At 48.3% G+C, this 15,265-nt stretch overlaps 1 protein-coding gene across 1 annotated transcript; it reads left to right on the forward strand.

Annotated features, from left to right (window-relative positions):
* Positions 1 to 709: 709 nt before the first annotated feature.
* Positions 710 to 13,036, forward strand: LACTBL1 (lactamase beta like 1). Its single transcript, XM_031464308.2, has 6 exons — positions 710 to 843; positions 3,296 to 3,405; positions 5,299 to 5,456; positions 6,431 to 6,669; positions 10,573 to 10,678; positions 12,055 to 13,036. Exons 1-6 carry the CDS (start codon positions 795 to 797, stop codon positions 13,034 to 13,036), a joined length of 1,644 nt encoding a protein of 547 aa, XP_031320168.1. The 5' UTR covers positions 710 to 794.
* The last annotated feature ends 2,229 nt before the right edge of the window (positions 13,037 to 15,265 follow it).

A 15,265-nucleotide genomic window follows, 5' to 3' on the forward strand; every position in this document is an offset into this window, starting at 1 on the left:
ACGTGGTGATGCGACCAGCTCCCCAGAACCAGCCACCACTGTGAGGTGCCAACCACACTTTGGGGGCTCTACACAGGCCTGCTGTGCTCCCTCCAGGTTCAAGGACACACCGTTGGCAGATGTTCTGGAAAGTGGGTGTGTGGCAAGGAGTGGAGGGAAGCGGGTCTCCTGGAAAGCCTTGTCCTGTGTTCTCAGAACCCACATGTTCACTCCACAAAGTGTACTGAGCATCCAGGATAAACCAGAGGCCACGGAGGAGAGAAAGTGAGGAAGTGGCCCCTCCCTCGGAGAACTCACACTCCATGAGATGGATTAGCTAATATTCTACAGAGAGAGCTGGATTTGCACCACAACGGAGGCTTATACCAAGTGCCTTGGAAGGAGAGTTGGGGAAGGCTTCAGGATGGAGGTGGCATTTCAGCTGTTCTTAGATATTTAACTAAGTACATAGGAGAGAGAGGGCATGCCCAACAGAAGGAACAGGCTACGCAAAGGGACAGAGGTACAGAGGTGCAAGCACGGCAGAGCTGCTGAAGAGGCCACAGTGGGAAGGGCCTTGGTTTTACAGGTATGAAATTTACCCCAAGCTGTGGGCTCTCCTGATGTCTGGGTGAGCCTAAGGCACAGGTGAGGCCAGAGCAGGGGTCCCCATCTCTCCTCCCTCTGGCTGATCCCCATGGGGGCGTGCCTCATCCTTTCCCTTCCAGGCTGGCCGGAAGCTCAGTCTGCTGAAAGTGAAAAAGAAGTGGTTCTTCCCTGCTTCCTGCAGCTTCTTCTTCCTGCTCTCTGTGCTCATGACTGGCTGCTTCCTGTGGCAGTATTACCTCCCCAAGCTGCAGACTGGTGAGTATAGGAACATCCTTGACTTCCTCCCTACCCCCAGGGGTCCTCACGGCTTAGAGCTGCCACTCTTGATCTGAGGGTGCAGGGGGAGACCATAAGATTCAGACTCAGAAGCTCTGGCCTCCATTCTGACTCCAAATCTCATTAACTGTGCATCTTTGGGCCATTCATTGTACTCTGTGTGCCTCGATGTCCTTGTGTATAAACGGAGTCTAATGCCACTGGGGTTTTCTTAAGCCACTGACTCTGGGGGTAAAACTCAGGTAAAACCCAAAAAGTGCCAACAATATTTCTCTTGCTCTGCTTTCAACCCCCATGATGGGATCTCCAGGCCCTGCCCTCCTTTAAACACCCTCCCTCAGCTACATCTAAGGCCTTGGAAAGAACAACACAGGTGTCCATGGACAGCAGCTGCCATTTCTTAGAGCATCTTCACCCTGGGCTGGTCAGGGCTCAGCAAATAAGCCACCGTTGCTGGTAACGTCCAGGCCCTCTGTTGCTAAAGCAACCCTTGGACCCTCCAATCTGCTGGGATCCTGGATGGTCCAGAATCTCAGGTCTCTGCTAAAGCTGAGGAGAATGTCTCTCTCCATTTCTCTGAGTCATCCTGTGATATAGATGCCAAAGGCTCAACAAGGTGGTCTGTGCTCCCAAAGTCCCATAGATTTTTGCAGAAATGGCTCCTTTTATTTTCTTGCCAGCGTCTTCCTCTCCTACCCCAACCCTTTCTTTCTAGGGTAAATTTCTTTATCAGGTGCATCTTAATCCCTCAAGCAAATAGTCCCCAAGTAAGCAGGTCGATCTGTCCCCCAGGGCCATGCTTCTCAAACTATCAAACTACCAATCCATAGTAGACCAGTACTACTAGATAGAAATGAATTATTAGAGAAATCGAATGGAAAAAAAAGACCACAGAATAAAAGCCAAAGTTTTGAATAATTAGATTCAACAGACACAAAATTAGTCTGAGAAACTGCTATAAAAAGTTTCTAAATGCTTTCTTTCAAATTTTGTATTTAATTTGTCACAAGTGGGAAACAAATAGCTTATGGATCTGCTCTGGGTCTGCTGACTACACATAGCGTGATCTATGTCCTCACCCTCACATGGGCATCACCTGAGAGGCTGTTTGAAATGAGGACACCCAGGCCCTACCCCAATGTCTACTAAATCAAATCTGCATTTCAAGATTCCCAGGCGATTTTCGAGCTTGTGCACGTTAAAGTTCACATTAAGGCACGGCTGTAGACACCAGGCTGACCTGGGGTCCCAGGCTGAGCAAAGCTTGGGCTTTGGCTGAGACCTCCCCACTCCAATTATTAAACCTATATCATGGAGTTGTTGGGAGAGCTTCTGTAAAGTTTGTAATTTTCCTGTTTGGGACCACATCTGTTATCTAATGTTGAGTAACAAACCACCCCAAACCTACTGGCTTCATGAGTCTGTGGGCTGGCTGGCAGTTCTGCTGCTGGTCTAACCTGGGCTCTCTCCAATGCAGCAGCCAAGTCAGCTGGGCCTCTCCCCCATGTGGACCCTCCCTCTCAAGCTCGCTGTCCCAGGCTTGTCCACAAGGGGCAGTGTTCCCCAGGAACTTAGGCCGACTAAGACATGGCTTTGGGGGAGGCATAAAATCAATTCAGCCTCATTCTATTGGCCACAAGAAGTCACAGAGCCAGTGTGATTCAAGCGGTGGGAGGGTTTAAAGAGTTTGCGTCCACAGTGAACCTCCCTCAGGGAGCCTTCTCCCAGTTCTGGGTGGTCCCTGGAGGCAGTGAAAGGTTTTGAGAAGGGTGCAGTACCTGGGGGGTTCTTGTGCCCTTACCACCCCACACCATCCTCAGAGGATGCGGAGAGGTCTGGGGGCCACTGTGATGGGCTCACAGCCTGAATCCTGTCTTGCCCAGGCCCACACCTTCTCCCTGAGGTTCCAAGGAAGCCATCTACCTGAACAAGAGCAGAATGGGACTCAAACACTGATGCCTGGATGCCGGCTCTGGGGATGGAATGAGTTGTTCCTGGTGGTTAGGCCTGAGGCCTAAGTAGGGCCCCGAGTCCACTTCTCCACCCACATATATAATCAGAACTGGGAGACGTGGCTAAGCCTGTCCCACAGACCTGGATCCTGTCTGAGTCTGCTGACCACGTGGAGGGAGGAAGCTGGTCATGTGGGAAAGAGGGGCTGTCAACTGGCATCTGTGGCCAGGGTGGCATCTTGAAGGCCAAGCAGCGGGTGGTGAGTGTGGGACAGTGCTGTCTCCTCCCGGGAGTACCCTGCCCTTTGCCCATTGGTGCCCATGGCTGATGTCTCCTGGTGAGGCTGTGCCAACTGGGAAGGCTGGCCCCAAGGCATGAGCCTGGCATTTGCTGCCACCTTTCCACCTCATCTCTGATGACCCTGAGATGCCTATCCTGATCTCTGTCCCCTCCACTCACCATGTGATGTTCCCTCCAGGTTCCTTGGGGCCAGAGGTGACCTCTGACCCCGTGAGGATGTGTCCTCAGCACCCTGAGCCTGTGCCCCTGGCCCATCCTCTCCCTGTGTTGAAGGAGGCCCTGGAGAAGGTCAGTGATGTCCCTGGAGAGGGCTGGCTGTGTCAGCTAGGCCCGGCTGATGAAGGGGAGGACACACCCTCTGCACTGGTAGCAGCAATCATTCATTTATTCAGTCAACATATAATTCTTGAGCACTTACTCTGTGCGGGGTACCAGGGACATGGCAGGAAGAAAATACTGTCCTGCTCGCAAGGAGTTACTAGTCTTGGAATGAGGGGAACAGTTAAGACAGCTATAACATAGGGTTACTGTGAGGATAGAAGATGTTTAGGGGGCCATGGGGACACAAAAGAACTGGCCTTGGAGTCAGGGAAGGCTTCTGGAGGAAGTGTTGTCTGAAATGAGATGTGAATAAGTAGGAGATACCCAAAGGATAGGCGTGTCTACAATAAGGGAGCTTGAGGGTATGAAGGGTATGCTCCAGATAGAGGGAAAAGCATGTGCAAAAGCCCAGAGGCAGCAGAGTCAGTACAAGGCACATAAAGAGAACTGCAGGAAAATTCAGCCTGGTAGGGCCATAAGTGGAAGTGAGAGGATCACAGAAGCCATTGAAATAGGATTAAAGACACTCACCCCACAGCACGACTTTTACCACTGCAGGATGGCTCAACACTAGAGGGGGTTGTCAGCCAGCTCCAGTCTGTGCCATTCAGACCCCACCTCCTACCCACTTAGGTCACTCACCTCAGGAGACATACAGACAAATGAAACGTGATCAGCAGTGTGTGAGCAGCAGCCTGGCGGTGGCGGGTGGAGAGGGTGCTGAAACTTCATCCAAGGAACAGTTGAAGGGGACGAAGGTGATGTGTCCACATAAAAGAGGGTGTAGGCCAATGCAGAGAGAACAATGACTGCCTGCAAATACATGGAAAGCTTTCGTGAAGAGAGGGAGGAGAAGGGTGCTATGTGACTCCCAGGGGTCAAAGCAATTAAAAAAAATAAAGCAACAATAATAACCATGGCTGCCTTCCAGTGAGCACCTAGTATATGCCAGGCACCTCACTAACCTCTTAAATGACTACTTCATGGATCTCTATCTATAGAGGAAGAAACTGAGGTTCAGAGAGGCAAAGCTGGTGCAGGGGTGAAAACTTCAGGTAGACCAAGCTTAGTTCAGGGTATGTGAAACCTCTCAACCAGATGGTCTGGCAGTTAATAAGAACTGGGGTTGGAGTTTGCATGGCGTTCTAATCCTGATTCCATTAACCAACAGCCACTTGGGCAAGTCATTTTGTATCTCACAGACTTAATTTTCTTATCTGCAAAATGAGGAGAAATTAGCACTGACTTATTATGAGGATGAAGTGAGACAATGTACGAAAATCATTTTATACTGTGTTTGGCACATTCTAAGTATCCAATAAATGTTAGCTCTTATCATCATCATTATATTTCATCATTGAAAATAATTAGGTATTTTCAATAAATGTTCAAAGAGTGCCTAGGGGCCCTCCATAAATAGTGAATTCTCCAACACTAGGGAATCAGACTAGGCCTACCGGAGATTTTCTAAGGCATCAGACAAAGGCTTGATTAGATTAGTAGTTTCACTCCCTCCCTCCTTTTATATTTTTCCAAGGAAATGTTTCTTTGAACAAAAGTCTTGTGAGGAAACCCTACACATAAAACGGATTCCAGAGGACTGCTCTGATTGCAGCTGGGAGGGGGTCCCACCCCATGGGACACAGTTTGAGAACCTGAGACCTAGAGGCTCACTGGGATCCCCTCCAGCCACTAGGGGGAGAGAATGGAGGGGAGCCAGGCAGGGGGTGCTGTGTGTCAGGGTGTGGGGTGGGAACCAGGCTGAATCCCATGGTGGACAGAATGGTAAGTGGGGTATGTGGGCAGGGGGAGGAGCCTGTCTCTGCACCTGTACTCTGAGCCACCTGCTTCTCTTCCAAGGTGGACAGGATCCTGCGCCAGGCATTGTCTGCACCAGGCCTGGCTGCTATGTCTGCAGTAGTCATCCACAATGACACTGTGCTCTGGACCAGGAACTTTGGAAGGAAGAATGGTTCAGACCCGGCTTCTGGACCCCCCAATGAGTACACCATGTACCGGTCAGCTGGGGACCAACAGGGTCCTGTGGAGGGGGTGAGGGATGGGAGGACAAGGGGGACTTAGGAGGTAGAGGGACTCAAGAGAATCATGACTGGGGGTCTGAGCTATCAGAGCCCTTTATTAAGTCTTGACAATTTTATAGATGAGGAGTCTGAGGTCCAGAGAGGACCAGAGAGTGCCTAACATCACACCACAGCGATAACAGGTCAGGAAGGAATCCCTTCTGGAGAGCTCTTATACCCAAATCAGAAAAGGCCACTGCCCTACCCCTCTTCCATGTGCCACAAAGAAACTGTAGCCAGTTCCTGGGCCTTCATCCCAGGTCTCTGCTAGTCAGCAGCAGTGGCCCAGATGGGAGCAATTTGGGACAATCTGCTGCACACCCAGAGTCTGCCCTCCTGGGTGTTGCCTGCAGGATCCTTAAAGCTCACCACGCAAAGTGAACATTTGCTCCCAGAGGTGCTGTGAGGATTACAGGGGTTCCATTCACACTGCACCTGCTATGTGCCAGGCAGGGGGCAATAATTATATTTGCTATCACTTACTGAGCATTTGTTGCCTGCCAAGTATGTGGCCAAGCACTCTGTATGCACAATCTCATTAAATTCTTTTTACAACCCATGAAACAGACAATTAAACTGAATCTCAGGAAAGTCTAGTACTTGCCGAAGGCCACTCAGCTGTTGAGAGGCAGATCTTTCCCAGAGTGGGAAGTGCCTGATGAAGGGGCTAGCATGGGGTAGGTGCTCAAGAGTGTCATCTGGCCCAGGCTCACTGCCTCTGGAATGTTCTCTAGCATCCCAAATTCACTAGCAGAGGCTAGTGAATTTCTATCTGAGACACTGAATAAGGGCAGACTCAGCATTTTCCTATTATACTAGAATGTTGGAGGCTGGAGGCACGGGGTGGAGGTGGATTGTGGGGCCAACAGGATGCTCTGTGCACCCTTGTTCCCCACCACGCCCCCTTCCAGGATCTCCAGCATCTCCAAGATCTTTCCCGTCCTCATGCTGTACCGCCTGTGGGAGGAGGGCATCGTAGCCTCTCTAGATGACCCTCTGGAACGTTATGCGAGCACCTTCACCATTAACAACCCACTGGGCATGGCATCAGCCCCCAAACAACAGAACCTGATGGATGGGCTGCAGGAGGTGGGCCCAGCTCCAAGGCCATCACCTGTCACCCTCCGACGGATGGCCAGCCAGCTCTCAGGTGAGTGGCTCTGCATTTAATCTAGCTCAGCCCAAACCATTTCAGGTTGGGGAACCAAGGAACAGGTTCTCATCCAGCCAGGCTGAGCCCACTCTCTCCTTCTGAACTGGCCATACTTCCCTTTTACCCTCCCTGGATGGTGGGCCAAGGGTAGAAAGAGCTGACGAGGAAAAAGCTGAGGTGAAACCTGGGAATTTAGATCAAGTAGAGAAACCAAAATCCGTTGGCAGGTCAAAAGCAAGTTGACAGGTCAAGATCTGCTTATTGGATCAAGAACAATTCAACAAGTGAATTTTGGAGACAATTCTGCAAATTACATATTTTATATATATTCTGTAATTATACATTAATTTCCCTTAATACATAAAGATCACCTATAAATCAACACAAAGACCAATAACTCCACAGAAAAATGGGTAAAGGAGAGGAACAGGATAGTTCCCAGAAAAGGAATAAAAATGGCTCTTATGAATATTAAAACATATTAAAAGATGCTCAACCTCATTCATAACAAAATAAATGCAAATTAAATCTACTGAGAGACATTTCCCCCCTATCAGATTGGTAAAGGCCGTAATGGTGGGTGTACTGAGTTGGTGAAGTTATGGTGAAACAGGCTCTCTTCTACATGAGCGGTGGAAATTTAAATTGGTGCAACCTGTATGGAGGGTTACTGGTAACATCCACCACAAAAATGCATATATCCTTTGACTCAGCAATTACACTTTTAGGAAATTCTCTTACAGAGTATTCACACATGTGCAGTAGGAGGTATGTACACAGTTATTCTATAGCACTGTTTGTACTAGGGAAAAAAAGATAGAAGTAACTTAAACGTAAATAGGAGAATAACTAAACTATGACATAGCTATACAATCAGATACTATGTAGCCCTTAAAAAAAAGGGTAATAATGTCCTTATGTACTGAGATGCACTAAGATACAAAGTTAAGTGGGTAGAAAAGCTCATAACAGCACATACTGAATGCTACCATATAAATAAATAAAATAATGTATACACACATAATGCACATACATATGAATGTATATGCATAATCAGTATAATGTACATATTATATAACACACATATGTTATGTATATGATTATATATATATATGTTTACATGTGCATCGCATATCTTTGTAAGGGAACTAAAAAGATTGAAACATTGGGTTGCCTCCAGGGAGGGGAACTCGGTGGCTGGGGAGAAGAGTGGGAGGAAAATTTTTCATTGTGTACCCTTTGGTGTCTTTGGAATTTTGAATCATGTAGCTGAATTATTAAAATAAATTATATAATAATACTGATGATAATGATAACAAAAGAGGTGCTAAAAAGTCAAGAAGTCAACATGGTGGGAGGGCAAAGGCACGCTGGGATAGTGGAAGACAAAACCAGTCAACAGGAATTGGGCAGGACTGGCTCAGGAAAGGGCTGGATGCTGAGGGATTGCTCTGGGAGCTTGTGAAGGGCCTTCCACTGCCTTTTATGCCAACTTGCCACCTGTGAATGAGGAGGGCTGGTTTAGAGAGAAGGTGTGCATGTAGGTGGGCAGGGGGCTGTGCTGCGTGGTGACTGATCCAGTGAAGGGGGAGAAGGCAGGCGCCATCAGCACCACTCCAAATACCTTCTATTGCTCATATTTGCAGTCATCAATCCATCAGCTCTAGACGGTAGGAATCCCTCTCCATTGCCCACTATTTCATCATTTTACAAAGTGTGTTCAGGCCTGAGCTCTCAGGCTCTGGACATAGCTGGCTATCACTCCCATTAGCAGATGGTGAACCTGAGGCTCAGCTAGGGAATGGAGCCTCCTGAAGTTGCCCAGGCAGGACAGGATCAGAGTCTTCAGGGAGGTCAGCCCAGCAGTTAAGGGCACCAGCACTGGAATTCTAGCTCTGCCTCCTCCTAACTGTGTGATCTTGGGCAAGTCACATAATCGCTCTGAGCCTTGTTTTTCTCCTCTGTAAAATGACTGGTTCCTGCTATTTTAGGGGATTAAATGTGCTAATGAATGTCAACCACATAGCAGAATATCTGGCACACAGCAGGTATTTGTCAATGTAGCTCTGGTTATTACCAGCCAGGTATAGACCTAGATTTATTGGGGCCTGATGCAGATATAATTTGGGGGTCCTCTTTAAAAGTACAATATTATAAATTCAAACTTGGATACAGGCCTTGGAAGGGGTCATGCAGGGGTGGGGTCCCAGAGCTTTTGCTCCATGAGCCTTCTATTAAATCCACTCCTGGTTATAATCTGACCCAGGGCTCCCTCTAGGGGTACATTGCGGATGCTTGGTCATCTATACCTGGGGAACCCAGTACTAGGCTGGCTCTGTGTAGTCAGTTTAAAAACACCTTACATGTCTCCTCTCAGTCCCAAAGGGGCCAGCTGAGCATACAGCTTCCTGAATAACTCTGTTACAGGCTCTCAGTGTCTTTTATGACTGACCTTCACCCTCAGCTAGAGCTTTCTCCCATTCTTGGAGCTTTTCATCCATTTTTAGTTAAGTCTTGCAACACCTCAGGAAAACCACTGCAGGTGCTTCAGCCCACTTAAATGTGAGCAAGTAGAGGCTCAGATAGGTAAAGCACATGCTTTGTGGCCACACAACAAGAAATGTTTGAATCATAATTTAAACCCAGGACTTGGGACTCCAAACCCGGGTTGCTCAGGCCTAGAGCCTTGAGGCATCCCTGATACCTCTCACTCCCACACCCTCCACACCCCCTCCAGTAGCAAATTCTGTTGGCTCCACTATCAAAATATGTCCAGAATCCATCCATTCTTCATCACCTCCACTGCTAGGACCCTCATCCAATCCACCATCACTTGCAAGTCTCCTTACAGGCTTCCCTGCTTCTGCCAGTGCCCTGCAAAGTCTGTTTTCACACAGCAGTCAGAGCAACCTTGATATATGTCAGATTGCATCATTCCTCTACTCAAATCCTTGCAGTGGCCACATCCTACTCAGAAAAAAGGCCAAATCCTTACAGTAGCCTACAGCACCCTAAGTACTTGGTGCCTGTACCCCTAGTATTTCTCACCTCCAAAGTCTCCCCTTTTCTCACTCCTCTTCAGCCACACTGGCTGTTTCCTGCCGATCCTTAGACATACCAAGACATTACTGCCTCAGGGCCTTTGTACTTGCTCTTCCCTTTGCCTGAGATATTCTTTCCTCATAGAGCTGTGTGGCTCTCTTGCTCATGTCCTCCAGGTCTCACCTCCAGGTCATCTTCTCCATGAAAAGCCTTCCTCTGACCACTTACTATAAAGTAACAATCCTTCCCTTCATACGTGGAATTATTTTTCTCGATACCATGAATGTTTATTTGCTTCTTGTCTGTCCCCTCCACTAGAATGTAAACTCCACATGGGAAAGGACTTTGTTTTGTTCACTCCTGAATTCCAGTACCCAGAACAGTCTTTGGCACAAAAGAGATGCTTGAAAACTATTGTTGAGTGAATGGATGGAAAGAATCCTAATCCAGAAAATTCCAGGTGGTCAGAGGAGCAATTTCCACAAAACCTATTTGGACACTGACCTTAACAATTTTATGGAATCAAACTTCTATCGGTGATGATAACAATTATTTTTTGAGCAGTTACTATGACCAGGCACCATGCTAAGCATTTTATTTCACCAAGTCTTCACACCAGCCCTATGATATAATTGTTATTTCCCTCATATACAGATGAAGGGATTAGGGCTCAGAGAGGTTGAATGGCTTGCCCAGTGAAACACAGGCAGGATTAGAGTCCATGTTAGACTTTTTTTTTAAGGTGATTTTGTTGTTGTCGTTCAACCCATGGGAGGTGGTGGAGAGAGGGAGTGCACCCATGGTTCCACCATCCCACCCTCAGCTGACCCAGCAGGTCTGACCACTGCTCCCCTCTAGGGTTGCCCCGAAGGCTCCGCTCGACTTCGCTGCTGTGGAGGGGCAGCACCCAGGAGGCCCTGAGCCTGCTCAAGGATGATGTGCTGGTGGCGGACCCAGGAACCAGGTGAGGAGTGAGCCTTGATGCTCTGCCAATGCTAGGAACCTCAGAAGGTGACACACCCCCTCCTGGAAGAGAACCTAGGTGGTCAGAGCCAGGAAAGACCTCAGAGATCACTGATGATAACCCCTATTCTACAGCTGGGAAGACTGAGGCCCACAGAGGGATGACAGAGCAAGGCAGTGGGGAGCTGGGCCCAAATCCATTTCTGTTTGAACCTTATGCTCTCTCTATTAATCAACTCAGCATTTATTGAGCACCTATTGTGTGCTAAACTGAGATAACAGCAGTGAATGGATCCAACCAGGTCACTCTTCACGGACTTTGCATTCCTGTGAGTGGACAGTGAACATCTTAACAGTGAGCAGACAAACAAGATAAATACAGATTTTGCCAAATGCTGAAAATAAATGGGATGCTGATGAGATAGGGAGGGGATAGCTGGAGTAGCCACTGAACAGAGACGCCCAAACCCTGGAGCAGTGGGGCTGTGGAGCTGGGCAGAGGACAGCTGGCACTCCTTTGCTTCAGATGCTCCCTTCCAGGCCCTAGGCAGTGCCCTTTTTCTAAATTTGCCCCTCTGCTTCTCCAAGTGCTGAACCTCAGGCCCCCATTTCTCTTAGGGAAGAAAGGATCTAGGTAATACTCAGGCATATGTAGGCTAGAGTCCTTCCAGCTCTGCCACTAACTTGCTGTGTGACCTCAGAGGAAGTATTTTGCCTCTATGAACCTCATTTTCCTCATCTGTTAAAGAAAGGAGATTGGGCTGGAGTTCAGGAATGTCTAATAGGATTTGTGCACTTTCATCCATTCTTGTACCTTTCTGAGGCCCTATTTTAGACATTCTGAAACTGCATCTGCTCTGGGAAAGAAAAGAGACTTACTACCCATTTTTGGTGTCTGCCATGGCTGATATAAGAAGGGAGGGGTGAAATCCCGCCTCCTATTTGTTATCCTTGAGCGACATGATAGCTATCGTTACTCCCCCCCACCCCAACCCCAACTCCAACCCCTGCTAGTCTGAGACTCCAGTTTTCCATTTGATAAAGCAATTACACTAAACTGTAAAGGACCAAGGAGATTTGTTTTACCACTTTCCCAGATGCATTGCCAAGCCCAGGTCTCCTCCAAAAATGCTGTGACCCTGGGCAATTCTCTGCTCCTTTCTGGCCCTTCCTCTTTCCAGATGTAGAATAGTGAGTTGTCGCTAATGATTTCCGAAGTCTCTGCTGGGTCTGGCCACCTGGGATGCAGTGAAGCAGGTCCCGCCAAGTTCAAATAAACTGGTGGTTTTTCAGTCCGAGCCTGTAGGAAGGGGCTATTTAGGGCCTAGAGATGTCCATCCTCAGCTGCATCCCAGCTTTCACCCCCTCCTCTTCCAGATGCCATTACAGCACGCTGGCCTTTTCGCTTCTGGCTCATGTCCTGGCAGCCCACACCGCCCATGGTGACTACCAGCGCTGGATATTGGAGAATGTCCTGGAGCCGCTGGAGATGGTAGACACGGGCTTCGATCTTACGCCTCCTGTACGCGCCCGCTTGGCAGCTGGCTTTTACGGCAGCGGGCGGCCGGCGCCACTCTACGACCTCGGCTGGTATCGCCCGTCGGGCCAGATGTATTCCACCCCCGCTGACCTGGCCAAGCTGGCCATGGTGCTCCTGGGCAGCGGGCCCCAGCGGCTTCTGCGACCCGATGCGGCCAAGACATTGCTGGCGCCGCTGCTGGCCTGCCCCGGCGCCTACTTCGCCAATGAGACGGGCACACCGTGGGAGTTCCACGCGCAGCGGGGCTACCGCGTAGTGCGCAAGGACGGCGACCTGGACGGCTACGCCGCCACTTTCTCACTGGTGCCGCCGCTGCGCCTGGGCCTCGTGCTGCTCCTGGCCGGGCCGCGGCCGCCGGGGCCTGACCTGGTGGCGCAGGCCTACGAAGTGCTCCTGCCGGCCATGGAGAGGGCCCTTCGGGAGGCCGAGCTCAGCCCCGCCCCGCCGCCCAGCGCGCACCCCTTCGCGGGCTACTTCACCTTCGGCAACCTGACTTTCTACGAGGTGCGCGCCGGGCCGGCAGGCGAGCTGCGCCTGCGCCAGTTCGGGCCCCGGGTGGAGGCGCTGGTACCCCCAGCGTTCCGCACGCTGACGCTGCGTCACCTGCGCGGCCGCGTCTTCCAGCTGCACGTGGCGCGCGAGTTTCCGTGCGCGCTGCCGCTCGGCGACTCCTGGCTGTCCCTCGAGGCCCAGCATGGGCAGCTGGTCAACTTCTATCCCTTGGACCGCCACGGGCTGTCCCCCGGCTTCGACGTGCCGGGCCTTAACACGTACCGGGTGCTGCGGCTGCCGCACAAGCCGGTATTCAAGACCCAGTGACCCTGGGCTCTCTTCTGAGTGCCCTCTTCTCTTGCCTCCCAGCTTTCCAACCTAATTTTGCAAGGTAAGGCTGCAGGGGTGTCTGTTAAAATACCTGAGGAGTTGGCAAAGTTGGGTAGGGCAATGCTACTCAAAGTGTGGTCCGCGGACCACAGCCGGTTGGCAAACTGTTATCCATGGGAGCGGAAGAGTTAAGTGCAGAAATTTAGTGAGCATTTAGAAACTTTAATAGCAAGTTGGCAGAGTACTTTTGTGTCTGTTGAATCTAAGACCAAAAAATAGTCTAGCATTGTGTCGTAAAAATCAACCTTATTGAGTTATAATTTACATAAAGTGAAATGCACACATTATTGGTTTGATGATTTTTGAGAAATATTTATACCCATCACCACAATCAAGATATAGAAAATTTTCATCACCCTCTCAACGTCCTTCCTACTGCTTTGCAGTCAGTCCCCTCCCCTGCTCTCAGCCCCCCGGCAACCACTGTCTACTCTATCACTTTAGGTAAGTTTGGCCTGTCCTGCAATTTCATATAAATGGAATCAATCTTCTGTGTCTGTCTTCTTTTGCTCAGCATGATGTTTCTGAGGTTCATTCATTCTGAGGTTCAAAAGTCTTTGTGTATAACAGTATTTTGTTCCTTTTTATTGCTGAATAGTATTTGGTTGTATGGATATGGCACAATTTGTTTATCTATTCACCTGTTGATAGACATTTGGGTTGTTTACAGATTGGGGCTATTATGAAAAAGCATTCCTGTATGAGTCTTTCTTGTATGTGAATATATGCTTTCATTACTCGTGGGTAAATAGCTACGTGTGACTGCCATGCAGTTTTCCAAAGCACTGGTACCGTTTTATCTTCCCGCCAGCAATATCCAATAGTTCTGTTTCTCCACATCTTTGCTACTACTTAGCATTATTAGTCTTTTCAATTTTAGTCATGCTAGTGGTTGTGAAGTCCTGTCTCACTGTGGTTTTAATTGCATTGTATTTATCATATTGTAAAAGTTCTCTAACTGCTCTGAGTAGAAATCCTTCGTCAGATATAGGTGTTGCAAAGATTTCCCCCAGTCTTTTGTTTGCCTTTTCCTTTTCCTAATGGGTGTCTTTTGAAGAGCAGTTTTTAAATTTTGATGAATTTTATGCCTGTTGAATCTAATACAAAATTTAGGCTTATATTTCACACATCCTTTTAAAAATTAAATTTTGAGATAATTATAGATTCATATGCAGTTGTAAGAAATAACTAGTGTACCCTTTTTACCCAGTTTCCTCCAATGGAAACATCTTGCAAAACTATAGTACAGTATCACAATTAAGTTATTGACTTTGATACTGTCATGGTACAGAACATTTTCATCAGCACAAGAATCCCTCATTTTTGCACTTTTCTAGCCACATCCACTCATTTATCAACCCCACTCCCTCCTTAACCCCTGGCAACTACCAATCTGTTCTCCATTTTTGTGGTTTTGTCCTTTCAAGAATATTACATAAATGGAGAGATGGAAGAAATTTTCACATGTTGAGGTATGGGGCAGGCATTCTGGCTTATACATGACTTAGCTTGAACTTTATACTAACTAGAACAGCCTGCCTTGGGACTTATCAAACCTACATTGTTGCTTTTCTGTAACTGTTAAAGAAAAGGGTGTATTGTCCAGAAGTAAGGAATGTAGGTTTTGAAGGTAGAGATAAATGCCTCCCTCCCTGAGATGTCACTGCTACTACTCCTTTGATAAGTCTCCCTCCTCAGGTGCCAAGACCATCCTGACTTGCTGTGTACCTGCTAATCTGTATTTTTTTTGAAACTTTGATGGAACGTACCCCTGTCATGTTTGGTGTTATTTGTTCTGACAAGATACAAAACTGTGCTGAAAACCATGATTCTCTGGAGCAGTTCCTCAGAGCTACCTGAGAGGCTGTCTCCTGGGCTTTGGTCCTCAGTTTGGCTCAAATAAAACTCTCCTTTATTCTTGTTACAGATTGGTTATTGATTATTTCTGTTGACAGGAGTCATACAGTATGGAATCTTCTGGGATTTCCCTCTCCCTCCACTCAGCATAAGTCTCTGGAGATTCATTAAACTGTTGCAAGTATCAACAGTTTGCATCTTTTTGTTGCAGAGTAGTGGTCGCATGGTGTGGCTGTACCACAGTTTATTTAACTGTTCACTTGGTGAAGGACGTCTAGATTGTTTCCAATTTTAGGCTATTATGAATAA

Source organism: Camelus dromedarius, chromosome 14, assembly GCF_036321535.1.
Source record: "Camelus dromedarius isolate mCamDro1 chromosome 14, mCamDro1.pat, whole genome shotgun sequence".
Taxonomy (NCBI): Eukaryota; Metazoa; Chordata; class Mammalia; order Artiodactyla; family Camelidae; genus Camelus; species Camelus dromedarius.

Excerpts from the sequence above, each read along its gene's own strand:
- LACTBL1 (XM_031464308.2), top strand. The coding sequence starts at position 795 with ATGACTGGCTGCTTCCTGTGGCAGTATTACCTCCCCAAGCTGCAGACT. Across the intron at positions 5,457-6,430 it reads AATGAGTACACCATGTACCG|GATCTCCAGCATCTCCAAGA; the intron begins GTCAGCTGGGGA and ends GCCCCCTTCCAG. Across the intron at positions 6,670-10,572 it reads GATGGCCAGCCAGCTCTCAG|GGTTGCCCCGAAGGCTCCGC; the intron begins GTGAGTGGCTCT and ends GCTCCCCTCTAG.